Consider the following 27625-nt stretch of genomic DNA (forward strand, 5'->3'; position numbering starts at 1 on the left):
CTGTAGTGAAACGTCCATGATGGGGTCCATGGTGGGGAGAGGTTTCTGTAGTGAAATGTCCATGGTAAGGAGAGGTTTCTGTAGTGTAACGTCCATGAGGGGGTCCATGGTGGGGAGAGGTTTCTGTAGTGAAATGTCCATGGTCAGGAGAGGTTTCTGCAGTGAAACATCCATGGTGGGGTCCATTGTGGGGAGAGGTTTCTGTAGTGAAACGTCCACGGTGGAGTCCATGGTGAGGAGCGGTTTCTGTAGTGAAACGTTCATGGTGGGGAGAGGTTTCTGTAGTGAAACGTCCATGATGGGGTCCATGGTGGGGAGAGGTTTCTGTAGTGAAATGTCCATGGTAAGGAGAGGTTTCTGTAGTGTAACGTCCATGAGGGGGTCCATGGTGGGGAGAGGTTTCTGTAGTGAAATGTCCATGGTCAGGAGAGGTTTCTGCAGTGAAACATCCATGGTGGGGTCCATTGTGGGGAGAGGTTTCTGTAGTGAAACGTCCACGGTGGAGTCCATGGTGAGGAGCGGTTTCTGTAGTGAAACGTTCATGGTGGGGAGAGGTTTCTGTAGTGAAACATCCATGGTGAGGATAGGTTTCTGTAGTGAAAGGTCCATGGTGAGGACAGGTTTCTGTAGTGAAACATCAATGGTGAGGACAGGTTTGTGTAGTTAAACATCCATAGTGAGGAGAAGTTTCTGTAGTGAAATGTCTGTGGTGGGGTCCATGGTGAGGAGAGATTTTTGTAGGGAAACGTCCATGGTAGAGTCCATATTGGTAAGAGGTTTCTGTAGTGAAACATCCATGGTGAGGAGAGGTTTCTGCAGTGAAACGTCCATGGTGAGGACAGGTTTCTGTAGTGAAACGTCCATGGTGAGGAGAGGTTTCTGTAGTGAAACGTCCATAGTAGGGAGAGGTTTCTGTAGTGAAACATCCAAGGTGAGGAGCGGTTTCTGTAGTGAAACGTCCATGGTGAGGAGAGGTTTCTGTAGTGAATATTCCATGGTGGAGTCCATGGCGAGGAGAGGTTTCTGTAGTGAAACGTCCATGGGGAGGACAGGTTTTTGTAGTGAAACGTCCATGGTGAGGAGAGGATTCTGTAGTGAAACATCCATGTTGGAGTCTATGGTGGGGAGAGGTTTCTGTAGTGAGACATCCATGGTGGGGAGAGGTTTCTCTAGTGAAAAGTCCATGGTGGGGTTGGGAGAGGTTTCTGTAGTGAAACGTCCATGGTGGGGAGAGGTTTCTGTAGTGAGACGTCCATGGTGGGGAGAAGTTTCTGAAGTGAAACATCCATGATGGGGTGGGGTGGGGAGAGGTTTCTGTAGTGAAACGTCCATAGTGAAGATAGGTTTCTGTGGTGAAACGTCCATGGTGGAGTCCATGGTGAGGACAGGTTTCTGTAGTGAAACGTCCATGGTGGGGTCCAAGTTGCGGAGAGGGATCTGTAGTGAAACGTCCACGGTAGAGTCCATGGTGAGGAGAGGTTTCTGTAGTGAAACGTCAATGGTCGTGAGATGTTTCTGTACTGAAATGTCCATGGTGAGGAGAGGTTTCTGTAGTGAAACGTCCATAGTAGGGAGAGGTTTCTGTAGTGAAACATTGGTGTGAGGAGCAATTTCTGTAGTGAAACGTCCATGGTGAGGAGCAGTTTCTGTAGTGTAACGTTCATGGTGGGGTCCATTGTGGGGAGAGGTTTCTGTAGTGAAACGTCCACGGTGGGGTCCATGGTGATGAGCGGTTTCTGTAGTGAAACGTTCATGGTGGGGAGAGGTTTCTGTAGTGAAACGTCCATGATGGGGGTCCATGGTGGGGAGAGGTTTCTGTAGTGAAATGTCCATGGTAAGGAGAGGTTTCTGTAGTGTAACGTCCATGATGGGGTCCATGGTGGGGAGAGGTTTCTGTAGTGAAATGTCCATGGTCAGGAGAGGTTTCTGTAGTGTAACGTCCATGATGGGGTCCATGGTGGGGAGAGGTTTCTGTAGTGAAATGTCCATGGTCAGGAGAGGTTTCTGCAGTGAAACATCCATTGTGGGGTCCATTGTGGGGAGAGGTTTCTGTAGTGAAACGTCCATAGTGAGGAGAAGTTTCTGTAGTGAAATGTCCGTGGTGGGGTCCATGGTGAGGAGAGATTTTTGTAGGGAAACGTCCATGGTAGAGTCCATAGTGGTAAGAGGTTTCTGTAGTGAAACATCCACGGTGAGGAGAGGTTTCTGCAGTGAAACGTCCATGGTGAGGAGAAGTTTCTGAAGTGAAACATCCATGATGGGGTGGGGTGGGGAGAGGTTTCTGTAGTGAAACGTCCATAGTGAAGATAGGTTTCTGTGGTGAAACGTCCATGGTGGAGTCCATGGTGAGGACAGGTTTCTGTAGTGAAACGTCCATGGTGGGGTCCAAGTTGCGGAGAGGGATCTGTAGTGAAACGTCCACGGTAGAGTCCATGGTGAGGAGAGGTTTCTGTAGTGAAACGTCAATGGTCGTGAGATGTTTCTGTACTGAAATGTCCATGGTGAGGAGAGGTTTCTGTAGTGAAACGTCCATAGTAGGGAGAGGTTTCTGTAGTGAAACATTGGTGTGAGGAGCAATTTCTGTAGTGAAACGTCCATGGTGAGGAGCAGTTTCTGTAGTGTAACGTTCATGGTGGGGTCCATTGTGGGGAGAGGTTTCTGTAGTGAAACGTCCACGGTGGGGTCCATGGTGATGAGCGGTTTCTGTAGTGAAACGTTCATGGTGGGGAGAGGTTTCTGTAGTGAAACGTCCATGATGGGGGTCCATGGTGGGGAGAGGTTTCTGTAGTGAAATGTCCATGGTAAGGAGAGGTTTCTGTAGTGTAACGTCCATGATGGGGTCCATGGTGGGGAGAGGTTTCTGTAGTGAAATGTCCATGGTCAGGAGAGGTTTCTGTAGTGTAACGTCCATGATGGGGTCCATGGTGGGGAGAGGTTTCTGTAGTGAAATGTCCATGGTCAGGAGAGGTTTCTGCAGTGAAATGTCCGTGGTGGGGTCCATGGTGAGGAGAGATTTTTGTAGGGAAACGTCCATGGTAGAGTCCATAGTGGTAAGAGGTTTCTGTAGTGAAACATCCACGGTGAGGAGAGGTTTCTGCAGTGAAACGTCCATGGTGAGGAGAGGTTTCTGTAGTGAAACGTCCATAGTAGGGAGAGGTTTCTGTAGTTAAACATCCATAGTGAGGAGAGATTTCTGTAGTGAATATTCCATGGTGGAGTCCATGGCAAGGAGAGGTTGCTGTAGTGAAACGTCGATGATGAGGACAGGTTTCTGTAGTGAAACGTCCAGGGTGGTGTGGGGTGGGGAGAGGTTTCTGTAGTGAAATGTCCATGGTGAGGACAGGTTTTTGTAGTGAAACGTCCATGGTGAGGAGAGGATTCTGTAGTGAAACATCCATGTTGGAGTCTATGGTGGGGATTTGGTGGACACGTATTAGGGATAGAATTCCCCCCAGGAACTAAGGGTTAAGTCAGGGTTGCCCTGGCAGGTTAACGCAGGGTTAAGTTCTGGTTGTTCAGCCAGTTTTCTGGTTATTCTTGCCGCCTCCGCTCAGTCGAGCTGTGGTTTTGTTGTCTCTCTGATTTACCGTTGATTAAAGAAAGTTGCCTACACGGCTAAAGTGTGAACCTACGGTCTTCTCCGTTCCTTCGGCTCTACACTGGTGACCCCGACGTCGGTTTTCGGATAAGTTTTCTGAAACCACACACATTATGGCTACGAACGCCGTTGCAATTAAACTGCCGGAGTTTTGGGAGTCTTCCGCGGCTACATGGTTCGCGCAGGCTGAGGCACAGTTCGCGCTCAGAGACATAACAGCAGACGAGACCAGGTACTACTACGTAGTGGCAGCGCTGGGGGGTGCTACGGCTTCCAGGATAAGCGGTTTCATAACCAACCCAACGGCCGATGGTAAATACGCCGCACTTAAACATCTCCTCCTTGAAACTTTTGAACTGTCAACAACGGAGAGAGCACGTCGCCTCTTCGCAATTCAGGGCTTGGGAGATGGCAAACCATCGGAGCCAATGAGCAGGATGTTAAATCTACTGGGTCAAGAAAAGCCATGTTTCCTGTTTATGGAGCTGTTTCTGCGCAACATGCCGCCCCACGTCCAGACTGCGCTCGCTAACTCCACCATCACTGATCCCCGTGAGCTGGCAAAGGAGGCTGACCGATTCTTCGTCGCTACACAACGTTCCTCTCATGCCGGGGTGCTGGCTCCTACCTTCACTGGTCCCCCGCCGACATCGCGGGCGTGGCCCGACGGTGGCGCCACAGCATCAGACCGCTACAAGCCCTCTGGACTCTGTAGGTACCACGCTCGATTTGGCGCGAAAGCTAAACGGTGCCGTTCCCCCTGCAACTACAGGCCGACGGGAAACGAGAGGGCCAACACTCAGTAGTGGCCATGAGTGTTGGCGATACGAGCAGGCTACTCTTCATCCTCGACACCATCTCCGGTCGGCGATTTCTCTGTGACACGGGCCCACAGAGAAGCGTGCTCCCTGCTACTGACGTCGACATCATGGGCGGGGAGCGGGGCCCCCGGTTGGCGACGGCTGACGGCAGTCCTATCCACACCTACGGCGTGCGGTCTGTAGAACTGTGTTTTGGTGGACAATGTTTCACGTGGGAGTTCGTCATGGCCAATGTAACACTTCCCCTCCTCGGAGCTGATTTTTTGTGCGCTTACGGTTTGCTAGTGGACATTCAGAACAGCCGTCTGGTCGACGCCTTAACCTTTCCTCCTTCGCATGTACACGGGGGGAAGCGGCCTATGCAGGTCTAGCGAACTCTCTCTCAGAGGCAGACAAGTTCAACCGCCTCCTCGCTGAGTTCCCTGACCTCACCCAGCCTACCTTCTCTGCACCCACCGCTAAGCATGGGGTGGAGCATCACATTGCTACGAAGGGCCCCCCGGTCTACGCCAGAGCCAGGAGTTCGAGCACCTGGAACGCATGGGGATCATCCGCCGCTCTGACAGCCCGTGGGCGTCCCCACTCCACATCGTCGCTAAGCCTGATGGAGGTTGGCGCCCATGCGGGGACTACCGCCGACTAAATTACGCCACCACGCCCGACCGCTATCCTGTCCCGCATATCCAGGACTTTTCTGCAAACCTGTCTAGCAAACGCGTCTTCTCAAAAGTCGACCTGGTCCGTGGTTATCATCAAGTTCCCGTGCACCCCTCGGACATCCCCAAGACAGCGGTGACTACCCCATTCGGCCTATTTGAATTCCTACGAATGCCATTTGGACTCAAAAACGCGGCCCAGTCCTTTCAGCGGCTGATGGATTCAGTTCTCCGTGGCCTTCCTTTCATCTTCGTCTATTTGGACGACATACTCATCGCCAGCGCCTCTGAGGAAGAACACCTGTCCCATCTTCACGCCCTCTTCACACGCCTCAGCCAGCATGGGCTGATCGTCAACCCGGCGAAGTGCCGGTTCGAGCTGACGGCCATTGATTTCCTCGGGCACCGCATCACTGGGGACGGGGCGGTCCCCCTGCCCTCAAAGGTGGAAGCGGTGGCGGCCTTTCCACGCCCCCAAACAGCTCGTCAATCAGGGAGTTCATCGGGATGGTGACATTCTACCACCGCTTCATTCCCCGAGCCGCCTTTATCATCCGGCCACTGTACGAGGCGCTGAAAGGCAAGTCCCCCAACCAGGCCGTCGACTGGACAGCAGAGCGGGACCGTGCGTTCACCGAGACTAAAGCTGCGCTCTCCCAGGCTACCCTGGTAGCGCATCCTTCACCTACAGCGCCTATTTCCATAACCACGGATGCATCGGACTATGCTGTTGGTGCGGTTCACGAGCAGTGGGTGGGGGGGGGCTTGGCAGCCTTTGGCCTTTTTCAGTCGCCAGCTTACACCCCGAGAGCGCAAGTATAGTACTTTTGACAGGGAACTCCTCGGTCTCTGGCTCGCCGCCCGGCATTTCCAGTTCCTGCTAGAGGGCCACGAGTTTACTGCGTACGTGGACCACAAGCCCCTCACGTTTGCCATGTCCAAGACGGCCGAGCCATGGTCCGCTCGCCAGCAGCGACCACTTTCCTACATTTCGGAATTCACTACCGACATTCAGCACATCGCTGGTAAGTCTAACCAGGTAGCTGACTGCCTCTCTAGGGCAGTGATCGGAGCGGTCCACCTAGGCCTGGACTATGCACAGATGGCCGCTGACCAGGCCACGGACCCGAGCATCCTCCGTCTCCGGACCTCCGACACGGGGCTCTGCCTGCAGGACGTTCCTTTCAGCGACACAGGTGTCACCCTCCTGTGTGACGTCTCCACAGGACAGCCCAGGCCCATTGTCCTGGACAGCTGGAGACGCCCCGTGTTTGAAGCTGTGCACGGCCTCTCTCATCCAGGCGGTAAGCCATCCGTGCGCCTGACCTCTGCTAAGTTTGTGTGGGAGGGACTTAAGAGAGACGTGAAAGCGTGGGCAGACTCATGTGTTGCCTGTCAGCGGGCTAAGATACACTGCCACATTAAGGCGCCCCTGGAACGCTTCGCAGTGCCGGAGAGACGATTTGACCATGTCCACGTCGACCTGGTTGGTCCCCTACCCCCCTCCCATGGGTTCACCTACCTCTTCACTGTGGTGGACAGGACTACGCGCTGGCCTGAAGCTGTTCCCCTGGCATCCACGACGTCTGCTGATGTGGCCCGGGCTTTTATTGGGTCGTGGGTCTCACGTTTCGGTGCGCCTTCCGACCTTTCATCTGACTGCGGGCCACAGTTTACCTCAGAGCTATGGAATGCTGTGGGTGAGGCTCTGGGTGTCAAGCTTCACCGCACTACCGCCTACCACCCTCAGGCGAACGGCCTATGTGAGCGCTTCCACCGGTCCATGAAGGCTGCGCTTCGGGCTACTCAAGGACTGCAACTGGGTCGACAAGCTCCCATGGGTCATGCTGGGCCTGCGGACCGCCCCGAAGGAAGACCTACAAGCCTCCTCTGCGGAGCTGCTGTACGGCACGCCGCTGCGAGTCCCAGGTGATTTCATGCCCAACGCAACGCGTCCCTGGTCAGGTGTGGACCAACGAGCCTCCTTGCTGGACGGGGTCAGAGCTTTCACACCCATCCCTACCGCCCAACACGGCGCCGCGGTGTCCCAGGTGCCCCCAGGTCTGCAGTCAGCGGACTACGTGTTCATGCGTCACGACGCGCACCGCCTCCCTCTGCAACCCCCTTATGACAGCCCCTTCCGCGTCCTGGAACGGGGAACTAAGCACCTGGTGGTGGATTTTGGGGGCACGGCCGAGCATGTTTCAGTGGACCGTGTTAAACCCGCACACCTGAACTTGACGCAGCCGTTGGAGTTAGCCCAACCTCCTCGTCGCGGTCGTCCCCCGGCTCCGCCTCCTCCCCCCGTGGAGGCCCGCGCGGCCTCTTCTGCTCCTCAGGCCGACCTCCACAGGCCCGCCTCAATGCCTCCCAGAGACACTCCGGCCCCTGTTACCCGGAGCCGCTGCGGACGGCCTGTCGGCCCCCGCGCCTGCCTGACTTTGATTACTAGGGCGAATTCTGGGGGGGGCTCATGTGGTGGTCACGTATTGGGGATAGAATTCGACCCAGGAACTAAGGGTTAAGTCAGGGTTGCCCTGGCAGGTTAACGCAGGGTTAAGTTATGGTTGTTCAGCCAGTTTTCTGATTATTCTTGCCGCCTCCGCTCAGTCGAGCTGTGGTTTTGTTGTCTCTCTGATTTACCGTGGATTAAAGAAAGTTGCCTACACGGCTAAAGTGTGAACCTACGGTCTTCTCCGTTCCTTCGGCTCTACAGGGAGAGGTTTCTGTAGTGAGACATCCATGGTGGGGAGAGGTTTCTGTAGTGAAAAGTCAATGGTGGGGTTGGGAGAGGTTTCTTTAGTGAAACGTCCATAGTAGGGAGAGGTTTCTGTAGTGAAACATCGATGGTGAGGAGCGATTTCTGTAGTGAAACATCCATGGTGAGGAGCAGTTTCTGTAGTGAAACGTCCATGGTGAGGACAGGTTTCTGTAGTTAAACATCCATAGTGAGGAGAGATTTCTGTAGTGAAACATCTGTGGTGAGGAGCGATTTCTGTAGTGAAAAGGCCATGGTGAGGACAGGTTTCTGTAGTGAAACGTCCATGGTGAGGAGAAGTTTCTGCAGTGAAACGTCCATGGTGGGGTCCAAGTTGGGGAGAGGGATCTGTAGTGAAACGTCCACGGTGGAGTCCATTGTGAGGAGAGGTTTCTGTAGTGAAACGTCAATGGTCTTGAGATGTTTCTGTACTGAAATGTCCATGGTGAGGAGAGGTTTCTGTAGTGAAACGTCCATAGTAGGGAGAGGTTTCTGTAGTGAAACATCGATGGTGAGGAGCGATTTCTGTAGTGAAACGTCCATGGTGAAGATAGATTTCTGTAGTGAAACGTCCATGGTGAGGAGAAGATTCTGTAGTGAAACGTCCATGGTGAGGACAGGTTTCTGTAGTTAAACATCCATAGTGAGGAGAGATTTCTGTAGTGAAACATCCGTGGTGAGGAGAGGTTTCTGTAGTGAATATTCCATGGTGGAGTCCATGGTGAGGAGAGGGTTCTGTAGTGAAACGTCCATGGTGGGGAGAGATTTCTGCAGTGAAATGTCCATGGTGGGGAGAGGTTTCTGCAGTGAAACGTCCATGGTGAGGAGAGGTTTCTGTAGTGAAACGTCCATGATGAGGAGAGGTTTCTTTAGTGAAACCTCCATGATGGGGAGAGGTTTCTGTAGTGAAACGTTCATGGTGGAGTCCATGGTGGGGAGAGGTTTCTGTAGTGAAATGTCCATGGTGGGGAGAGGTTTCTGCAGTGAAACTTCCATGGTGTGGAGTGGTTTCAATAGTGAAACGTCCATGGTGAGGACAGGTTTCTAGAGTGAAACGACCATGGTGAGGAGTGGTTTCTGTCGTGAAACGTCCATGGTGAATACAGGTTTCTGTAGTGAAACGTCCATGGTGGAGTCCATGGTGAGGAGAGGGTTCTGTAGTGAAACGTCCATGGTGGAGTCCATGGTGAAGAGAGATTTCTGTAGTGAAACGTCCATGGTGAGGAGAGATTTCTGCAGTGAAACGTCCATGGTGAGGAGAGATTTCTGTAGTGAAACGTCCATGGTGAAGAGAGATTTCTGTAGTGAAACATCGATGGTGAGGAGCGATTTCTGTAGTGAAACGTCCATGGTGAAGATAGATTTCTGTAGTGAAACGTCCATGGTGAGGAGAAGATTCTGTAGTGAAACGTCCATGGTGAGGACAGGTTTCTGTAGTTAAACATCCATAGTGAGGAGAGATTTCTGTAGTTAAACATCCGTGGTGAGGAGAGGTTTCTGTAGTGAATATTCCATGGTGTAGTCCATGGTGAGGAGAGGGTTCTGTAGTGAAACGTCCATGGTGGGGAGAGATTTCTGCAGTGAAATGTCCATGGTGGGGAGAGGTTTCTGCAGTGAAACGTCCATGGTGAGGAGAGGTTTCTGTAGTGAAACGTCCATGATGAGGAGAGGTTTCTTTAGTGAAACCTCCATGATGGGGAGAGGTTTCTGTAGTGAAACGTTCATGGTCGAGTCCATGGTGGGGAGAGGTTTCTGTAGTGAAACTTCCATGGTGGGGAGTGGTTTCAATAGTGAAACGTCCATGGTGAGGACAGGTTTCTAGAGTGAAACGACCATGGTGAGGAGTGGTTTCTGTCGTGAAACGTCCATGGTGAATACAGGTTTCTGTAGTGAAACGTCCATGGTGGAGTCCATGGTGAGGAGAGGGTTCTGTAGTGAAACGTCCATGGTGGAGTCCATGGTGAAGAGAGATTTCTGTAGTGAAACGTCCATGGTGAGGAGAGATTTCTGCAGTGAAACGTCCATGGTGAGGAGAGATTTCTGTAGTGAAACGTCCATGGTGAAGAGAGATTTCTGTAGTGAAACGTCCATGGTGAGGAGAGATTTCTGTAGTGAAACGTCCATGGTGAGGAGAGGTTTCTGTAGTGAATATTCCATGGTGGAGTCCATGGTGAGGAGAGGTTGCTGTTGTGAAAGGTTGATGATGAGGAGAGGTTTCTGTAGTGAAACGTCCATGGTGAGGAGAGGATTCTGCAGTGAAACGTCCATGTTGGAGTCTATGGTGGGGACAGGTTTCTGTAGTGAGACGTCCATGGTGGGGAGAAGTTTCTGAAGTGAAACATCCGTGGTGGGGTGGGGTGGGGAGAGGTTTCTGTAGTGAAACGTACATAGTGAAGATAGATTTTTGTAGTGAAACGTCCATGGTGAGGAGAAGATTCTGTAGTGAAACGTCCATGGTGAGGAGAGGTTTCTATAGCTAAACGTCCATGGTGAGGAGAGGTTTCTGTAGTGAAACGTCCATGGTGAGGAGAAGATTCTGTAGTGAAACGTCCACGGTGGAGTCCATGGTGGGGAGAGGTTTCCCAAGTGAAACGTTCATAGTGGGGAGAGGATTCTGTAGTGAAACGTCCATGGTAAAGAGAGGTTTCTGTTGTGAAACGTCCATGGTGAGGAGAGGTTTTTGCAGTGAAACGTCCATGGTGAGGAGAGGTTTTTGTCGTGAAACATGGTGAGGAGAGTTTTCTGCAGTGAAACGTCCATGGTAAAGAGAGGTTTCTGTAGTGAAACATCCATGGTGAGGAGAGGTTTCTGCAGTGAAACGTCCAAGGTGAGGAGAGGTTTCTGTAGTGAAATGTCCATGGTGAGGAGAGGTTTCTGTAGTGAAACGTCCATGGTGAGGAGAGGTTTTTGTAGTGAAACGTCCATTGTGAGGAGACGTTTCTGTAGTGACACTTCCATGATGGAGTCCATAGTGGGGAGAGGTTTCTGTAGCGAAACATCCGTGGTGGAGTCCATGGTGAGGAGAGCTTTAAGTAGTGAAACGGCCATGGTGGGAAGAGGATTCTATAGTGAAATGTCCATGGTGGGGAGAGGTTTCTGCAGTGAAACGTCCATGGTGAGGAGAAGTTTCTGCAGTGAAACGTCCATGGTGAAGACAGGTTTCTGTAGTGAAACTTCAATGGTGAGAAGAGGTTTCTGTAGTGAATAGTCCATGGTGGAGTCCATGGCGAGATGTTTCTGTAATGAAAGGCCATGTTGAGGAGAGGTTTCTGTAGTGAAACGTCCATTGTGAGAACAGGTTTCTGTAGTTAAACATCCATAGTGAGGAGAGATTTCTGTAGTGAAACGTCCATGGTAAGGAGAGGTTTCTGTAGTGAATATTCCATGGTGGAGTCCATGGCGAGGAGAGGGTTCTGTAGTGAAACATCCATGGTGAGGAGAGGTTTCTGCAGTGAAACGTCCATGGTGAGGAGAGGTTTCTCTGGTGAAACGTCCATGGTGAGGAGAGGTTTCTGTAGTGAAACGTCCATGGTGAGGAGAGGTTTCTGTAGTGAAACGTCCATAGTGGGGAGACATTTCTGTAGTGAAACGTCCGTGGTAAGGACAGGTTTCTGTAGTGAATATTCCATGGTGGAGTCCATGGCGAGGAGAGGTTGCTGTAGTGAAACGTCGATGGTGGGGAGAAGTTTCTGAAGTGAAACATCCGTGGTGGCGTGGGGTGGGGAGGGTTTCTGTAGTGAAACGTACATAGTGAAGATAGATTTCTGTAGTGAAACGTCCATGGTGAGGAGAAGATTCTGTAGTGAAACGTCCATGGTGGAGTCCATAGTGAAGAGAGGTTTCTGTAGTGAAACGTCCATGGTGAGGAGAGGTTTCTATAGCTAAACGTCCATGGTGAGGAGAGGTTTCTGTTGTGAAACGTCCATGGTGAGGAGAGGTTTTTGCAGTGAAACGTCCATGGTGGGGTCCATGGTGAGGAGAGGTTTTTGTAGTGAAACATGGTGAGGAGAGTTTTCTGCAGTGAAACGTCCATGGTAAAGAGAGGTTTCTGTAGTGAAACATCCATGGTGAGGAGAGGTTTCTGCAGTGAAACGTCCAAGGTGAGGAGAGGTTTCTGTAGTGAAACGTCCATGGTGAGGAGAGGTTTTTGTAGTGAAACGTCCATTGTGAGGAGACGTTTCTGTAGTGACACTTCCATGATGGAGTCCATAGTGGGGAGAGGTTTCTGTAGCGAAACATCCGTGGTGGAGTCCATGGTGAGGAGAGCTTTAAGTAGTGAAACGGCCATGGTGGGAAGAGGATTCTATAGTGAAATGTCCATGGTGGGGAGAGGTTTCTGCAGTGAAACGTCCATGGTGAGGAGAAGTTTCTGCAGTGAAACGTCCATGGTGAAGACAGGTTTCTGTAGTGAAACTTCAATGGTGAGAAGAGGTTTCTGTAGTGAATAGTCCATGGTGGAGTCCATGGCGAGATGTTTCTGTAATGAAAGGCCATGTTGAGGAGAGGTTTCTGTAGTGAAACGTCCATTGTGAGAACAGGTTTCTGTAGTTAAACATCCATAGTGAGGAGAGATTTCTGTAGTGAAACGTCCATGGTAAGGAGAGGTTTCTGTAGTGAATATTCCATGGTGGAGTCCATGGCGAGGAGAGGGTTCTGTAGTGAAACGTCGATGGTGGGGAGAGGTTTCTGAAGTGAAACATCCGTGGTGGGGTGGGGTGGGGAGAGGTTTCTGTAGTGAAACGTACATAGTGAAGATAGATTTCTGTAGTGAAACGTCCATGGTGAGGAGAAGATTCTGTAGTGAAACGGCCATGGTGGGAAGAGGATTCTATAGTGAAATGTCCATGGTGGGGAGAGGTTTCTGCAGTGAAACGTCCATGGTGAGGAGAAGTTTCTGCAGTGAAACGTCCATGGTGAAGACAGGTTTCTGTAGTGAAACTTCAATGGTGAGAAGAGGTTTCTGTAGTGAATAGTCCATGGTGGAGTCCATGGCGAGATGTTTCTGTAATGAAAGGCCATGTTGAGGAGAGGTTTCTGTAGTGAAACGTCCATTGTGAGAACAGGTTTCTGTAGTTAAACATCCATAGTGAGGAGAGATTTCTGTAGTGAAACGTCCATGGTAAGGAGAGGTTTCTGTAGTGAATATTCCATGGTGGAGTCCATGGCGAGGAGAGGGTTCTGTAGTGAAACATCCATGGTGAGGAGAGGTTTCTGCAGTGAAACGTCCATGGTGAGGAGAGGTTTCTCTGGTGAAACGTCCATGGTGAGGAGAGGTTTCTGTAGTGAAACGTCCATGGTGAGGAGAGGTTTCTGTAGTGAAACGTCCATAGTGGGGAGACATTTCTGTAGTGAAACGTCCGTGGTAAGGACAGGTTTCTGTAGTGAATATTCCATGGTGGAGTCCATGGCGAGGAGAGGTTGCTGTAGTGAAACGTCGATGGTGGGGAGAAGTTTCTGAAGTGAAACATCCGTGGTGGGGTGGGGTGGGGAGGGTTTCTGTAGTGAAACGTACATAGTGAAGATAGATTTCTGTAGTGAAACGTCCATGGTGAGGAGAAGATTCTGTAGTGAAACGTCCATGGTGGAGTCCATAGTGAAGAGAGGTTTCTGTAGTGAAACGTCCATGGTGAGGAGAGGTTTCTATAGCTAAACGTCCATGGTGAGGAGAGGTTTCTGTTGTGAAACGTCCATGGTGAGGAGAGGTTTTTGCAGTGAAACGTCCATGGTGGGGTCCATGGTGAGGAGAGGTTTTTGTAGTGAAACATGGTGAGGAGAGTTTTCTGCAGTGAAACGTCCATGGTAAAGAGAGGTTTCTGTAGTGAAACATCCATGGTGAGGAGAGGTTTCTGCAGTGAAACGTCCAAGGTGAGGAGAGGTTTCTGTAGTGAAACGTCCATGGTGAGGAGAGGTTTTTGTAGTGAAACGTCCATTGTGAGGAGACGTTTCTGTAGTGACACTTCCATGATGGAGTCCATAGTGGGGAGAGGTTTCTGTAGCGAAACATCCGTGGTGGAGTCCATGGTGAGGAGAGCTTTAAGTAGTGAAACGGCCATGGTGGGAAGAGGATTCTATAGTGAAATGTCCATGGTGGGGAGAGGTTTCTGCAGTGAAACGTCCATGGTGAGGAGAAGTTTCTGCAGTGAAACGTCCATGGTGAAGACAGGTTTCTGTAGTGAAACTTCAATGGTGAGAAGAGGTTTCTGTAGTGAATAGTCCATGGTGGAGTCCATGGCGAGATGTTTCTGTAATGAAAGGCCATGTTGAGGAGAGGTTTCTGTAGTGAAACGTCCATTGTGAGAACAGGTTTCTGTAGTTAAACATCCATAGTGAGGAGAGATTTCTGTAGTGAAACGTCCATGGTAAGGAGAGGTTTCTGTAGTGAATATTCCATGGTGGAGTCCATGGCGAGGAGAGGGTTCTGTAGTGAAACATCCATGGTGAGGAGAGGTTTCTGCAGTGAAACGTCCATGGTGAGGAGAGGTTTCTCTGGTGAAACGTCCATGGTGAGGAGAGGTTTCTGTAGTGAAACGTCCATAGTGGGGAGAGGTTTCTGTAGTGAAACGTCCATGGTGAGGAGAGGTTTCTGTAGTGAAACGTCCATAGTGGGGAGACATTTCTGTAGTGAAACGTCCGTGGTAAGGACAGGTTTCTGTAGTGAATATTCCATGGTGGAGTCCATGGCGAGGAGAGGTTGCTGTAGTGAAACGTCGATGGTGGGGAGAGGTTTCTGAAGTGAAACATCCGTGGTGGGGTGGGGTGGGGAGAGGTTTCTGTAGTGAAACGTACATAGTGAAGATAGATTTCTGTAGTGAAACGTCCATGGTGAGGAGAAGATTCTGTAGTGAAACGTCCATGGTGGAGTCCATAGTGAAGAGAGGTTTCTGTAGTGAAACGTCCATGGTGAGGAGAGGTTTCTATAGCTAAACGTCCATGGTGAGGAGAGGTTTTTGCAGTGAAACGTCCATGGTGGGGTCCATGGTGAGGAGAGGTTTTTGTAGTGAAACATGGTGAGGAGAGTTTTCTGCAGTGAAACGTCCATGGTAAAGAGAGGTTTCTGTAGTGAAACATCCATGGTGAGGAGAGGTTTCTGTAGTGAAACGTCCAAGGTGAGGAGAGGTTTCTGTAGTGAAATGTCCATGGTGAGGAGAGGTTTCTGTAGTGAAACGTCCATGGTGAGGAGAGGTTTCTGTAGTGAAACGTCCATGGTGAGGAGAGGTTTTTGTAGTGAAACGTCCATTGTGAGGAGACGTTTCTGTAGTGACACTTCCATGATGGAGTCCATAGTGGGGAGAGGTTTCTGTAGCGAAACATCCGTGGTGGAGTCCATGGTGAGGAGAGCTTTAAGTAGTGAAACGGCCATGGTGGGAAGAGGATTCTATAGTGAAATGTCCATGGTGGGGAGAGGTTTCTGCAGTGAAACGTCCATGGTGAGGAGAAGTTTCTGCAGTGAAACGTCCATGGTGAAGACAGGTTTCTGTAGTGAAACTTCAATGGTGAGAAGAGGTTTCTGTAGTGAATAGTCCATGGTGGAGTCCATGGCGAGATGTTTCTGTAATGAAAGGCCATGTTGAGGAGAGGTTTCTGTAGTGAAATGTCCATGGTGAGAACAGGTTTCTGTAGTGAAACATCCATAGTGAGGAGAGATTTCTGTAGTGAAACGTCCATGGTAAGGAGAGGTTTCTGTAGTGAATATTCCATGGTGGAGTCCATGGTCAGGACATTTTTCTATAGTGAAACATCCATGGTGGAATCCATGGTGGGGAGAGGTTTGTCTAGTGAAACGTCCATGGTGGGGAGAGATTTCTGCAGTGAAATGCCCATGGTGGGGAGAGGTTTCTGCAGTGAAATGCCCATGGTGGGGAGAGGTTTCTGCAGTGAAACGTCCATGATGAGGAGAGGTTTCTTTAGTGAAACCTCCATGATGGGGAGAGGTTTCTGTAGTGAAACGTTCATGGTGGAGTCCATGGTGGGGAGAGGTTTCTGTAGTGAAACGTCCATGGTGGGGAGAGGTTTCTGCAGTGAAACTTCCATGGTGTGGAGTGGTTTCAATAGTGAAACGTCCATGGTGAGGACAGGTTTCTAGAGTGAAACGACCATGGTGAGGAGTGGTTTCTGTCGTGAAACGTCCATGGTGAATACAGGTTTCTGTAGTGAAACGTCCATGGTGGAGTCCATGGTGAGGAGAGGGTTCTGTAGTGAAACGTCCATGGTGGAGTCCATGGTGAAGAGAGATTTCTGTAGTGAAACGTCCATGGTGAGGAGAGATTTCTGCAGTGAAACGTCCATGGTGGATCCATGGTGAAGAGAGATTTCTGTAGTGAAACGTCCATGGTGAGGAGAGATTTCTGCAGTGAAACGTCCATGGTGAGGAGAGATTTCTGTAGTGAAACGTCCATGGTGAAGAGAGATTTCTGTAGTGAAACGTCCATGGTGAGGAGAGATTTCTGTAGTGAAACGTCCATGGTGAGGAGAGATTTCTGTAGTGAAACGTCCATGGTGAAGAGAGATTTCTGTAGTGAAACGTCCATGGTGGGGTTGGGAGAGATTTCTGTAGTGAAACGTCCATGGTGAATACAGGTTTCTGTAGTGAAACGTCCATGGTGGAGTCCATGGTGAGGAGATGTTTCTGTATTGAAACGTCCATGGTGGAAACGATGGTGAGGAGAGGGTTCTCTATTAAAACGATCATGGTGGGGACAGGTTTCTGTGGTGAATTGCATTTTGAGGACAGGTTTCTTTAGTGAAACATCCATGGTTGGGAGAAGTTTCTGTAGTGAAACGTCAATGGTGAGGACAGGTTTCTGTAGTGAAACGTCCATGGTGGAGTGCATATTGGGGAGAGGTTTCTGTAGTGAGACATCCATGGTGGGGAGAGGTTTCTGTAGTGAAACGTCCATGGTGGGGTTGGGAGAGGTTTCTGTAGTGAAACGCCCATGGTGGGGAGAGATTTCCGTAGTGAGACGTCCATGGTGGGGAGAAGTTTCTGTAGTGAAACTTCCATGGTGGAGTGGGGTGGGGAGAGGTTTCTGTAGTTAAACGTCCATGGTGGGGTTGGGAGAGGTTTCTGTCGTGAAACACCCATGGTGGGGAGAGGTTTCTGTAGTTAAACTTCCATGGTGGAGTGGGGTGGGGAGAGATTTCTGTAGTGAAACGTCCATGGTGAGGAGAGGATTTTGTAGTGAAACGTCCATGGTGGATCCATGGTGAAGAGAGATTTCTGTAGTGAAACGTCGATGGTCAGGAGAGATTTCTGTAGTGAAACGTCCGTGGTGAGGAGAGATTTCTGTAGTGAAACGTCCATGGTGAAGAGAGATTTCTGTAGTGAAACGTCCATGGTGAGGAGCGATTTCTGTAGTGAAACGTCCATGGTAAAGAGAGATTTCTGTAGTGAAACGTCCATGGTGAAGAGAGATTTCTGTAGTGAAACGTCCATGGTGAGGAGAGATTTCTGTAGTGAAACGTCCATGGTGAGGAGAGATTTCTGTAGTGAAACGTCCATGGTGAAGAGAGATTTCTGTAGTGAAACGTCCATGGTGGAGTGGGGTGGAGAGAGATTTCCGTAGTGAGACGTCCATTTTGGGGAGAAGTTTCTGTAGTGAAACTTCATGGTGGAGTGGGGTGGGGAGAGATTTCTGTAGTGAAATGTCCATGGTGAGGAGAGATTTCTGTAGTGAAACGTCCATGGTGAGGAAAGGATTTTGTAGTGAAACGTCCATGGTGGAGTCCATGGTGAAGAGAGATTTCTGTTGTGAAACGTCCATGGTGAGGAGAGATTTCTGCAGTGAAACGTCCATGGTGGATCCATGGTGAAGAGAGATTTCTGTAATGAAACGTCCATGGTGAAGAGAGATTTCTGTAGTGAAACGTCCATGGTGAGGAGAAATTTCTGTAGTGAAACGTCCATGGTGAAGAGAGATTTCTGCAGTGAAACGTCCATGGTGGATCCATGGTGAAGAGAGATTTCTGTAGTGAAACATCCATGGTGAGGAGAGATTTCGGCAGTGAAATTTCCATGGTGAGGAGACATTTCTGTAATGAAACGTCCATGGTGAAGAGAGATTTCTGTAGTGAAACGTCCATGGTGAGGAGAGATTTCTGTAGTGAAACGTCCATGGTGAGGAGAGGTTTCTGTGGTGAAACGTCCATGGTGACGAGAGATTTCTGCAGTGAAACGTCCATGGTGGATCCATGGTGAAGAGAGATTTCTGTAGTGAAACGTCCATGGTGAGGAGAGATTTCTGTAGTGAAACGTCCATGGTGAAGAGAGATTTCTGTAGTGAAACGTCCATGGTGATGAGAGATTTCTGTAGTGAAACGTCCATGGTGAGGAGAGATTTCTATATTGAAACGTCCATGGTGAGGAGAGATTTCTGTAGTGAAACGTCCATGGTGAGGAGAGATTTCTGTAGTGAAACGTCCATGGTGAGGAGAGATTTCTGTAGTGAAACGTCCATGGTGAGGAGAGATTTCTGTGGTGAAACGTCCATGGCGAGGAGAGATTTCTGTAGTGAAACGTCCATGGTGAAGAGAGATTTCTGTAGTGAAACGTCCATGGTGGGGTGGGGTGGGGAGAGATTTCCGTAGTGAGACGTCTGTGGTGAGGAGAGGTTTCTGTAGTGAAGGTTCCATGGTGGAGTGGGGTGGGGAGAGATTTCTGTAGTGAAACGTCCATGGTGAGGAGAGATTTCTGTAGTGAAACGTCTGTGGTGAGGAGAGGTTTCTGTAGTGAAACGTCCATAGTGGGGAAAGGTTTCTGTAGTGAAACGTCCATGGTGAGGATAGGTTTCTGTATTGAAACGTCCATGGGGGGTCCATGCTGGGGAGAGGTTTCTGCAGTGAAACGTCCATGGTGGAATCCATGGTGAAGAGAGATTTCTGTAGTGAAACGTCCATGGTGAGGAGAGATTTCTGTAGTGAAACGTCCATGGTGAGGAGAGATTTCTGTAGTGAAACGCCCATGGTGAGGAGAGATTTCTGTAGTGAAACGTCCATGGTGAGGAGAGATTTCTGTAGTGAAACGTCCATGTTGAGGAGAGATTTCTGTAGTGAAATGTCAATGGTGAGGAGAGATTTCTGTAGTGAAACGTCTATGGTGAGAAGAGGTTTCTGTAGTGAAACGTCCATAGTGGGGAGAGATTTCTGTAGTGAAACTTCAATGGTGAGGTCAGGTTTCTGTAGTGAAACGTCTGTGGTGAGGAGAGGTTTCTGTAGTGAAACGTCCATAGTGGGGAAAGGTTTCTGAAGTGAAACGTCCATGGTGAGGAGAGGTTTCTGTATTGAAACGTCCATGGGGGGTCCATGCTGGGGAGAGGTTTCTGCAGTGAAACGTCCATGGTGGAATCCATGGTGAAGAGCGATTTCTGTAGTGAAACATCCATGGTGAGGACAGTTTTCTGTAGTGAAATGTTCATAGTGTGGAGAGGTTTCTGTAGTGAAAGATAAGTAGCTTAATGGACGTTCAGCATGAAAGGCGTTCCGCCATCTAGAGAGAGACAGAGCTGCAGGCTCACTGAACATCTTGCCATAACACATTTGGCCTACTTGGTAGAATACCTCTACCACTCCAGGGCTGTTTTTAGAAGTCCAGGTATTTGCACAATATTACCTAATCGCAAAAACATCCACTCAACCCAAGTGCTACTTTACAGCCCTCCATCTCGTAAGAGAAACATTAATGTGAGGTTGGAATGAGTTCCAGACAATATGAGCCAGTCTGAATAAACACAGCCTCACATAGCCCAGCAGCATCTGCTTATGTTGGACTCTCTGTCAGAATGTGGTGATAAATACCCGCTCTAAGAATAGACCTGGTATGCAGGAGGCATGGATGCCTGTTTACATAAATCAATAAAGTGTGACAAGCCCTTTTCCCCCCTTTAGATGCAAGCGTCTTCCTGCTGCTCAGTTTTAATAGCTAATGGATGAATGTGTTTTAATAACTAATGGATGAAGGTGTGATAAGTAACACCCGCATTCACCATTACTGCATCAGCATGGAGGAAGCACGCACTTCACTCCACGTGTGATCACAACACACACATGTCATTCGCTTACTTCAGTCACTACCATTGTTCCATCACTCTTCGTCTTCCCTCTTTCACACCCACTCACTTCTGCAACCATTTCTTCTATCACTGCAAAATATCCTGTGTTTTGGGGTTCTGTCTTTTTCTTTGTGGTTTATAAATCTGGCTGGCCATCAGTGCACCCCAGACAGTACGTGTGCAACAGCGCCACCGCATGTCAGCAGCTCTGATGTACCTCTCTCTCCTCCAATCACAGAGCTGAGTATCTGCCCATCATCTTTTGCTCTGCCTGCCCACTGTATGGACCCATCGTGGGATGTAAGCTTATATTTACAACCTTTATGTTCTTTTTATATGGCTGAAAATAAAAAAGGCACTTTAAGAGGTTGTGCAATCTGTTTGATATTCTAATCTGTTCACAGAAATCTCCTGTCTTACTGTTAGTGACCAAAACCTTGCTTGTTAAGGGCCAGACTTTCTATAAATACATAGCATAAAGGTGTATATGAGAAGAAGCTTTTTTTTTTTTACAAAGAGCTCTTTACTGATTATTAATCGGCCTCGGGTTAATTTTGATGCCTCTATATGACTGGAAAAATCAAGTGTCATCATCAAGAAGATTATTTATTATTACATAATGATGCCAACTGCTTGTCTACGGGTCGCATTCCCCATGAAATCTGACAAAAAGATTTATAGCACACAGACAGCATACATAACCATCACCTTATCACTGTATATCTTGCAGGGTTTTTTAAACACTACCGCTCCTGTCCACAAGGGAGCGTGCAGAGTCAATAAAAAAAAAACCTAAAACTCGTAGACGCTTTAATCTTTACATCTTAATGAAGCAGCCCTCCGTTCATCAGCCTGATTCTAAATGCCTTACAGAAGGAGAGAGCGCCCCCTGCCTGCCACTACCCGCTGGTGATCCCTCTACACCGCCACCTGCTCCTGTTTCACAGGGTGCGGAAATATTAATCCAAAAATACTCATCACACCAATACATTTGTCCGTTTCTGATTTTTGCTAGGGCTGCCTGGATCTTTCAGTACCTGTTTTCTCAATCTACATAACACCAATCTCTCTCTCACTCTCTCTCTCTCTCTCTCTCTCTTTGTGTCTACCCCTCCCCTTTGCAGGTGCGCCTGCCACAGGTGAGGAGTGAGTCTTACCTGCTGGTGTGTGCAGAGGGGGGAGAGCTGCAAGCCTGGGAGAGACACTATTACACTGAGCTCTCCTGAGTTTCCCCCGGGGGGTTATTTGCCAACCTCTCCCGTGAGAAGAGGAGCAAGGGTTCATCCCCAGCTCCACTGTCACTTCCTGCATCCAACACCTCCTCAGATTCCCCACCACAGAAGGCCACAAAGTTGAGAGGGAAAACTGGGACAGACGGGAAAAAAAAAGTTTGAGCGAGAGCTGCTGAGGCATGTTCATAGGAGGTGATCGTTCCTAGTGTGGCCTGTGAACATGGTGACAATTGCAAATAACTTAGCAGGCCAAGACCAGTGGACCAAGACAACTTCTGGGCAGTCAGTTTTAACACAGGGAAATAAGGAAGAGGAATTTATGAGCGACATCTTCTGGGCCGACATGTTTCATTAACCTATGAGGGCTGCAAATAGAGACTTCAGATCATACTGAGGACAAGAGTCTGCTTAAACTAACGTCTTGCAATGACGTCCACACACATTTGAGTGACAGAGCAGGGCAAGTGAGATCACTCTGAGCATACTATCTCCAGCCACTTTAGACCTTTCTGGTGCTTTACTTGCTACAGAATATAATTTCTCTTTTTTTATCTTGTATCTGCACCTAGGGGTGGTTTGTACTTGTTGTGTTGCACTACTATAGGAATGTTATTATTGTTGTGCCTGTTTTGAGTATTCAGGAGGTTAATAATAACTCTTCCACGTCTGGTATTTTTATAAATTTTGCATATTAATTAAGGCCTTGCCTACATGGGTCATTTCAGGGTGAACGGTTTTGCAGGAAATAGTGAACTGAAGAATAAAATGGAACGGCAAGGCTCACCAGGTCAAATTCAGGGTGTGATTTGAGCATTCACTCTCATTAGAAATATTGATATCAGAATGCTCAACTCCTGCAGAGTCCAGTTTATTCCTACAGCACTTTAAACCAGTCATCCTTTAACCAGGTCAGTCACCAGAGTTTTACGGCACACAAAGCATCATAAGTAGAGGAACATCTAAACAGGAAGTAGCAGTCATGCAACACAAACTTCCAGATAGACTGCCCTGGTGTGTGTGTGTGGTTACGTAGGAGTGTGTGTGCTTGCACAGGTCTGAGTGGACCAAGCAGCAGCAGGACAGTCCAGGAGAGTAAGCTGGTCATGAAGTTCCTGACAGACCACAAGAAATGGAAGGACTCACAGACGTGGTGTGATGTCAGACATACTAAAGCAAAACACGTACTTAACAAATAAGCCTGTGGGCTTGTGGGACTGAACACTGACAGAGTTTGATTTATTAACACTGCAAGAAAGTGTTTTCCAAGTTTTAAAGCTTTCTCCCCGACTATGTTGTTTTTAAATGTGAGGAAGGTCAAGGAGTCCTCCATTCCCGTCTCATCGAGTAAATCACACTGTCAGACAAAGACTTCTGGCAGCATCAGTCCGTACATACGTTTAACATGCAGCCGCTGCTCCCCGGCTGGCTGGCATGCTGCTGACTTTTGCTTTAGGTGCTTTGTTGTTCTTCTGTCACTAAGGATCCTTTCAATGTGAGGAAGCGAAATAGATGTCTAATGTCGAGTTGGATAAAGATTCAGAGTTTGAGTGTAATGCAAGTAGAAATGCTTAACCTACAATAGTCTGCATACGATGCTTGAGATGGAGACACGGCCCTCCCTGCAGCAGGTAGGTAGGCCTCAGAGAGGGTGGTGTCCATCACTCAGTATCTGCTCTACTTTCTGATACTGCAGCGAAATGAGAGGGGGGGAGAGAGAGAAGGAGGGACAGAGAGAGAGGAAGAGAGAGAGAGGGAGGGACAGAGAGAGAGAGGAAGAGAGAGAGGGAGAGAGGAAGAAGGTCTTCTGCTGTATTATTAACGCCCGAATACAGGCCTTCCTTACCGAACACAGTGTCTCGAGCAAGTGTCTTGAGCAGATTGGCTTTCTACCAAATCACCACACTACAGATCACATCTACACCCTACACACCCTAATTAATCAACATGTTCACCAAAAAATTAAAGGAAAAATATTTGCATGCTTCATTGATTTTAAGAAAGCATTTGATTCTATCTGGTACGATGGCTTATACTATAAAATCATCCGAAGTGGCGTAGGGGGTAAAGTGTTTGACATAATCAAATCTATATATTTGGAAAATATGTGCGGACTAAGACTTGGTGACAAAAGAACAGAATATGTCACTCAAGGGCGAGGGGTGAGACAGGGCTGCAGTTTGAGTCCAACCCTGTTCAATATCTACATCAATGAGTTAGCGGTGTTAGTGGAACAATCTACAGCTCCTGGCCTCACCCTAAACAACACAGAAATTAAATTACTGCTCTATGCAGATAACCTGGTGCTGCTGTCACCCACCGAACAGCAGCATCTGGATCTGCTAGAGGAATACTGTCAGAACTGGGCCCTGACAGTAAACTTAAAAAAGACAAAAATTATGATCTTCCAGAAGAAGCCCAGGTGTCAGGAAAGTAGACACCTATTTACTCCAGGTAACACCGCCATAGAGCACACGTTAAATTATGATGACCTGGGACTGAGGGTCAGTGTCTCGGGACTGTTTGGTCTGGCAGTGAATGCACTTAAAGAGAAAGCCCGAAGAGCTTTCTATGCAATAAAAAGAACATTCTATAAAACAGACATCCCAATTAAAATCTGGTTAAAAATCTTTGACAGTGTCATCCTGCCCATTGCAGTACATGGAAGTGAAGTATGGGGTCCACCCAGTCAGCAAGACTACACTAGATGGGACAAACATCCAATAGAATACAATTCAATTCAATCTATTGTCATTAAAAACAATGTGCAGGCACATGTTAAAAATGAAATGGGGGGGGGGCTGCATGCAGAATTCTGTCGAAAATTGCTAAACGTTCAAAGGAAAACACCAACAAATGCATGCAGGGCAGAATTAGGCCATTTGCCATTGATAATAAATATCCAAAACAGATCACTTAAATTCTGGATGCACCTTAAATCAAGTCCCCACAACTCATTGCATTTTAAAGCATTCCAAATCCAAGAGCTAAGAAAGAGTCCCCTCAGTCAGCTGGTTGTGAAACTAACTGACCCCGTAACCACTGACACAGATGAGCTTCAGACTACCACTGCTAACCAACCACAGACTAGAGTAAACCACATCATCACACAATGCAACAACTCATATGTGGAACACTGGGACATAGAACCCAAATGACAACACAAATGAGAATGTTATGGGCCTAAAAAGAGAAGACAAACTGACTGACTATCTGTCCTCTGTCAGAGACAGTCAGCACAGACACATCCTTACCAAGTACAGACTCACTGACCACAGTCTAGCCACTGAAAAGGGCAGACACACGAAACATCTCTGCTACCAAAAGAGCAAAGAATATGTGGTCACTGTACAGAAGGTGAGGTGGAGACAGAGATGCACCTCCTGCTAAATTGTGAGAAATTCCAGAACATAAGAGAAAAATATCAGGAGAAATTTGAAAATCATATTCCAAATGTTCTACTCCTGGATGTGAACAATGGCCACTTATTTTAGGAGAGGGTCAAAGGTCACACCTTGCGGCACAATATGTGTCAGAATGCCATAGCCTAAGGGTCAGTGAGTGACCAAAACACTGTTTATTACTGTCAGCTGCTGTTCAAGTGCTGTTCTATGTTTCTGAAAGATCTATGTATTCCTTTTTCTTTTCTTTTTTTTTTTTTTTTTACTCTTGACCTGTTTTGCTTTGGCAGCATTGTAATTAATACAGTCATGCCAATAAAGTATCATTGAATTGAATTGAATTGAGAAAGAGAGAGAGAGAAAGAAATATAAATTATGTAAATAATTTGTTAATCTCGTAGGAAACAGAAAAGACCTGTACTATGAATTCAGTTGCACTAGTTGAACTTCTTAAACATGGCGTCCCTAACAGTCTCAATGTGGAATATCCAGGGCCTGAGTTCATCTTTGTTCGGTTTAAAAAGTAAAACCCTGGAATTCCAACAAAACATTAAAAACATAGACATAATCATTCTTGAAGAAACCTGGTGTAGATCAGATGCAGTTACCCATCGCCCCTCAGGCTACCATAAAATTATAATTTCTTCTATAAAAAATCCCACAAATAACAAGGGAAGAGACTCAGGGGGTATCACCATTTGATATAAATCTGATATGGAAAAATACATCTTACCAGTAAAAAAAATAAACTACCCCTATCTGGCTCAAAATTAAGGAGATCATTGACTCCAGCCAAGATACCTATTTATGTGCCCTACACACCCCCCCCCCCCCCCTCTGAGTCTCCCTACTTCAATGAGGAGATTTTTCCCTGTCTCCACAATGAAATCAACCACTTCCAGGCCCAGGGGAAGGTGTTGATTTGTGGAGACCTAAATGCAAGAACAGGTCATATGCCTGACTTAACTACAGACAAGGGTAACAGTCACATATTTGGTCACAATTTTCTCAAAAATATAGTTCAATTCCCAAGAAAAAACTTTGACACGGATGTCAACAGAAAGCGGAAATGCCTAATAGCTCTCTGTCAGAGTCTGGGTGTGTACATTGTTAATTGGTAGAATGAGAGGGGACTCTCTTGGACAGCACACCTACAGGTCACCTCTAATAGATCTCTCTCAGAGTCTGGGTGTGTACATTGTTAATGGTAGAATGAGAGGGGACTCTCTTGGACAGTACACCTACAGGTCACCTCTAATAGATCTCTGTCAGAGTATAGGTGTGTACATTGTTAATGGTAGAATGAGAGGGGACTCTCTTGGACAGCACACCTACAGGTCACCTCTAATAGATCTGTGTCAGAGTCTGGGTGTGTACATTGTTAATGGTAGAATGAGAGGGGACCCTCTTGGACAGTACACCTACAGGTCACCTCTAATAGATCTCTGTCAGAGTCTGGGTGTGTACATTGTTAATGGTAGAATGAGAGGGGACTCTCTTGGACAGCACACCTACAGGTCACCTCTAATAGATCTCTGTCAGAGTCTGGGTGTGTACATTGTTAATGGTAGAATGAGAGGGGACTCTCTTGGACAGCACACCTACAGGTCACCTCTAATAGATCTCTCTCAGAGTCTGGGTGTGTACATTGTTAATGGTAGAATGAGAGGGGACCCTCTTGGACAGTACACCTACAGGTCACCTCTAATATATCTCTGTCAGAGTCTGGGTGTGTACATTGTTAATGGTAGAATGAGAGGGGACTCTCTTGGACAGTACACCTACAGGTCACCTCTAATAGATCTCTGTCAGAGTCTGGGTCTGTACATTGTTAATGGTAGAATGAGAGGGGACTCTCTTGGACAGTACACCTACAGGTCACCTCTAATAGATCTGTGTCAGAGTCTGGGTGTGTACATTGTTAATGGTAGAATGAGAGGGGACTCTCTCGGACAGTACACCTACAGGTCACCTCTAATAGATCTCTCTCAGAGTCTGGGTGTGTACATTGTTAATGGTAGAATGAGAGGGGACCCTCTTGGACAGTACACCTACAGGTCACCTCTAATAGATCTCTGTCAGAGTCTGGGTCTGTACATTGTTAATGGTAGAATGAGAGGGGACTCTCTTGGACAGTACATCTACAGGTCACCTCTAATAGATCTGTGTCAGAGTCTGGGTGTGTACATTGTTAATGGTAGAATGAGAGGGGACTCTCCTGGACAGTACACCTACAGGTCACCTCTAATAGATCTCTCTCAGAGTCTGGGTCTGTACATTGTTAATGGTAGAATGAGAGGGGACTCTCTTGGACAGTACACCTACAGGTCACCTCTAATAGATCTCTGTCAGAGTCTGGGTGTGTACATTGTTAATGGTAGAATGAGAGGGGACTCTCTTGGACAGCACACCTACAGGTCACCTCTAATAGATCTCTGTCAGAGTCTGGGTCTGTACATTGTTAATGGTAGAATGAGAGGGGACCCTCTTGGACAGTACACCTACAGGTCACCTCTAATAGATCTGTGTCAGAGTCTGGGTGTGTACATTGTTAATGGTAGAATGAGAGGGGACTCTCTTGGACAGTACACCTACAGGTCACCTCTAATAGATCTCTGTCAGAGTCTGGGTGTGTACATTGTTAATGGTAGAATGAGAGGGGACTCTCTTGGACAGTACACCTACAGGTCACCTCTAATAGATCTCTGTCAGAGTCTGGGTGTGTACATTGTTAATGGTAGAATGAGAGGGCGCTCTCTTGGACAGTACACCTACAGGTCACCTCTAATAGATCTGTGTCAGAGTCTGGGTGTGTACATTGTTAATGGTAGAATGAGAGGGGACTCTCTTGGACAGTACACCTACAGGTCACCTCTAATAGATCTGTGTCAGAGTCTGGGTGTGTACATTGTTAATGGTAGAATGAGAGGGGACTCTCTTGGACAGTACATCTACAGGTCACCTCTAATAGATCTGTGTCAGAGTCTGGGTGTGTACATTGTTAATGGTAGAATGAGAGGGGACCCTCTTGGACAGTACACCTACAGGTCACCTCTAATAGATCTCTGTCAGAGTCTGGGTGTGTACATTGTTAATGGTAGAATGAGAGGGGACTCTC

At 48.0% G+C, this 27625-nt stretch overlaps 1 protein-coding gene across 3 annotated transcripts in view; it reads left to right on the forward strand.

Moving 5' to 3' along the window:
* The window catches only part of LOC130116841 (myotonin-protein kinase), a 61798-nt gene extending 39281 nt beyond the window's left edge, over positions 1-22517 (forward strand). The window contains exons 13-15 of one of the 3 annotated variants that reach the window (XM_056284910.1): positions 20116-20177; positions 20751-20825; positions 21002-22517. In XM_056284910.1, the coding sequence (XP_056140885.1) occupies positions 20116-20177; positions 20751-20825; positions 21002-21103 (239 nt within the window). In that variant the 3' untranslated portion in view covers positions 21104-22517. The remainder of the gene's footprint in view (positions 1-20115; positions 20178-20750; positions 20826-21001) is intronic. The other 2 variants (XM_056284911.1, XM_056284912.1) reach the window with 2 other exon arrangements.
* The last annotated feature ends 5108 nt before the right edge of the window (positions 22518-27625 follow it).

This window comes from Lampris incognitus, chromosome 8, assembly GCF_029633865.1.
Source record: "Lampris incognitus isolate fLamInc1 chromosome 8, fLamInc1.hap2, whole genome shotgun sequence".
Taxonomy (NCBI): Eukaryota; Metazoa; Chordata; class Actinopteri; order Lampriformes; family Lampridae; genus Lampris; species Lampris incognitus.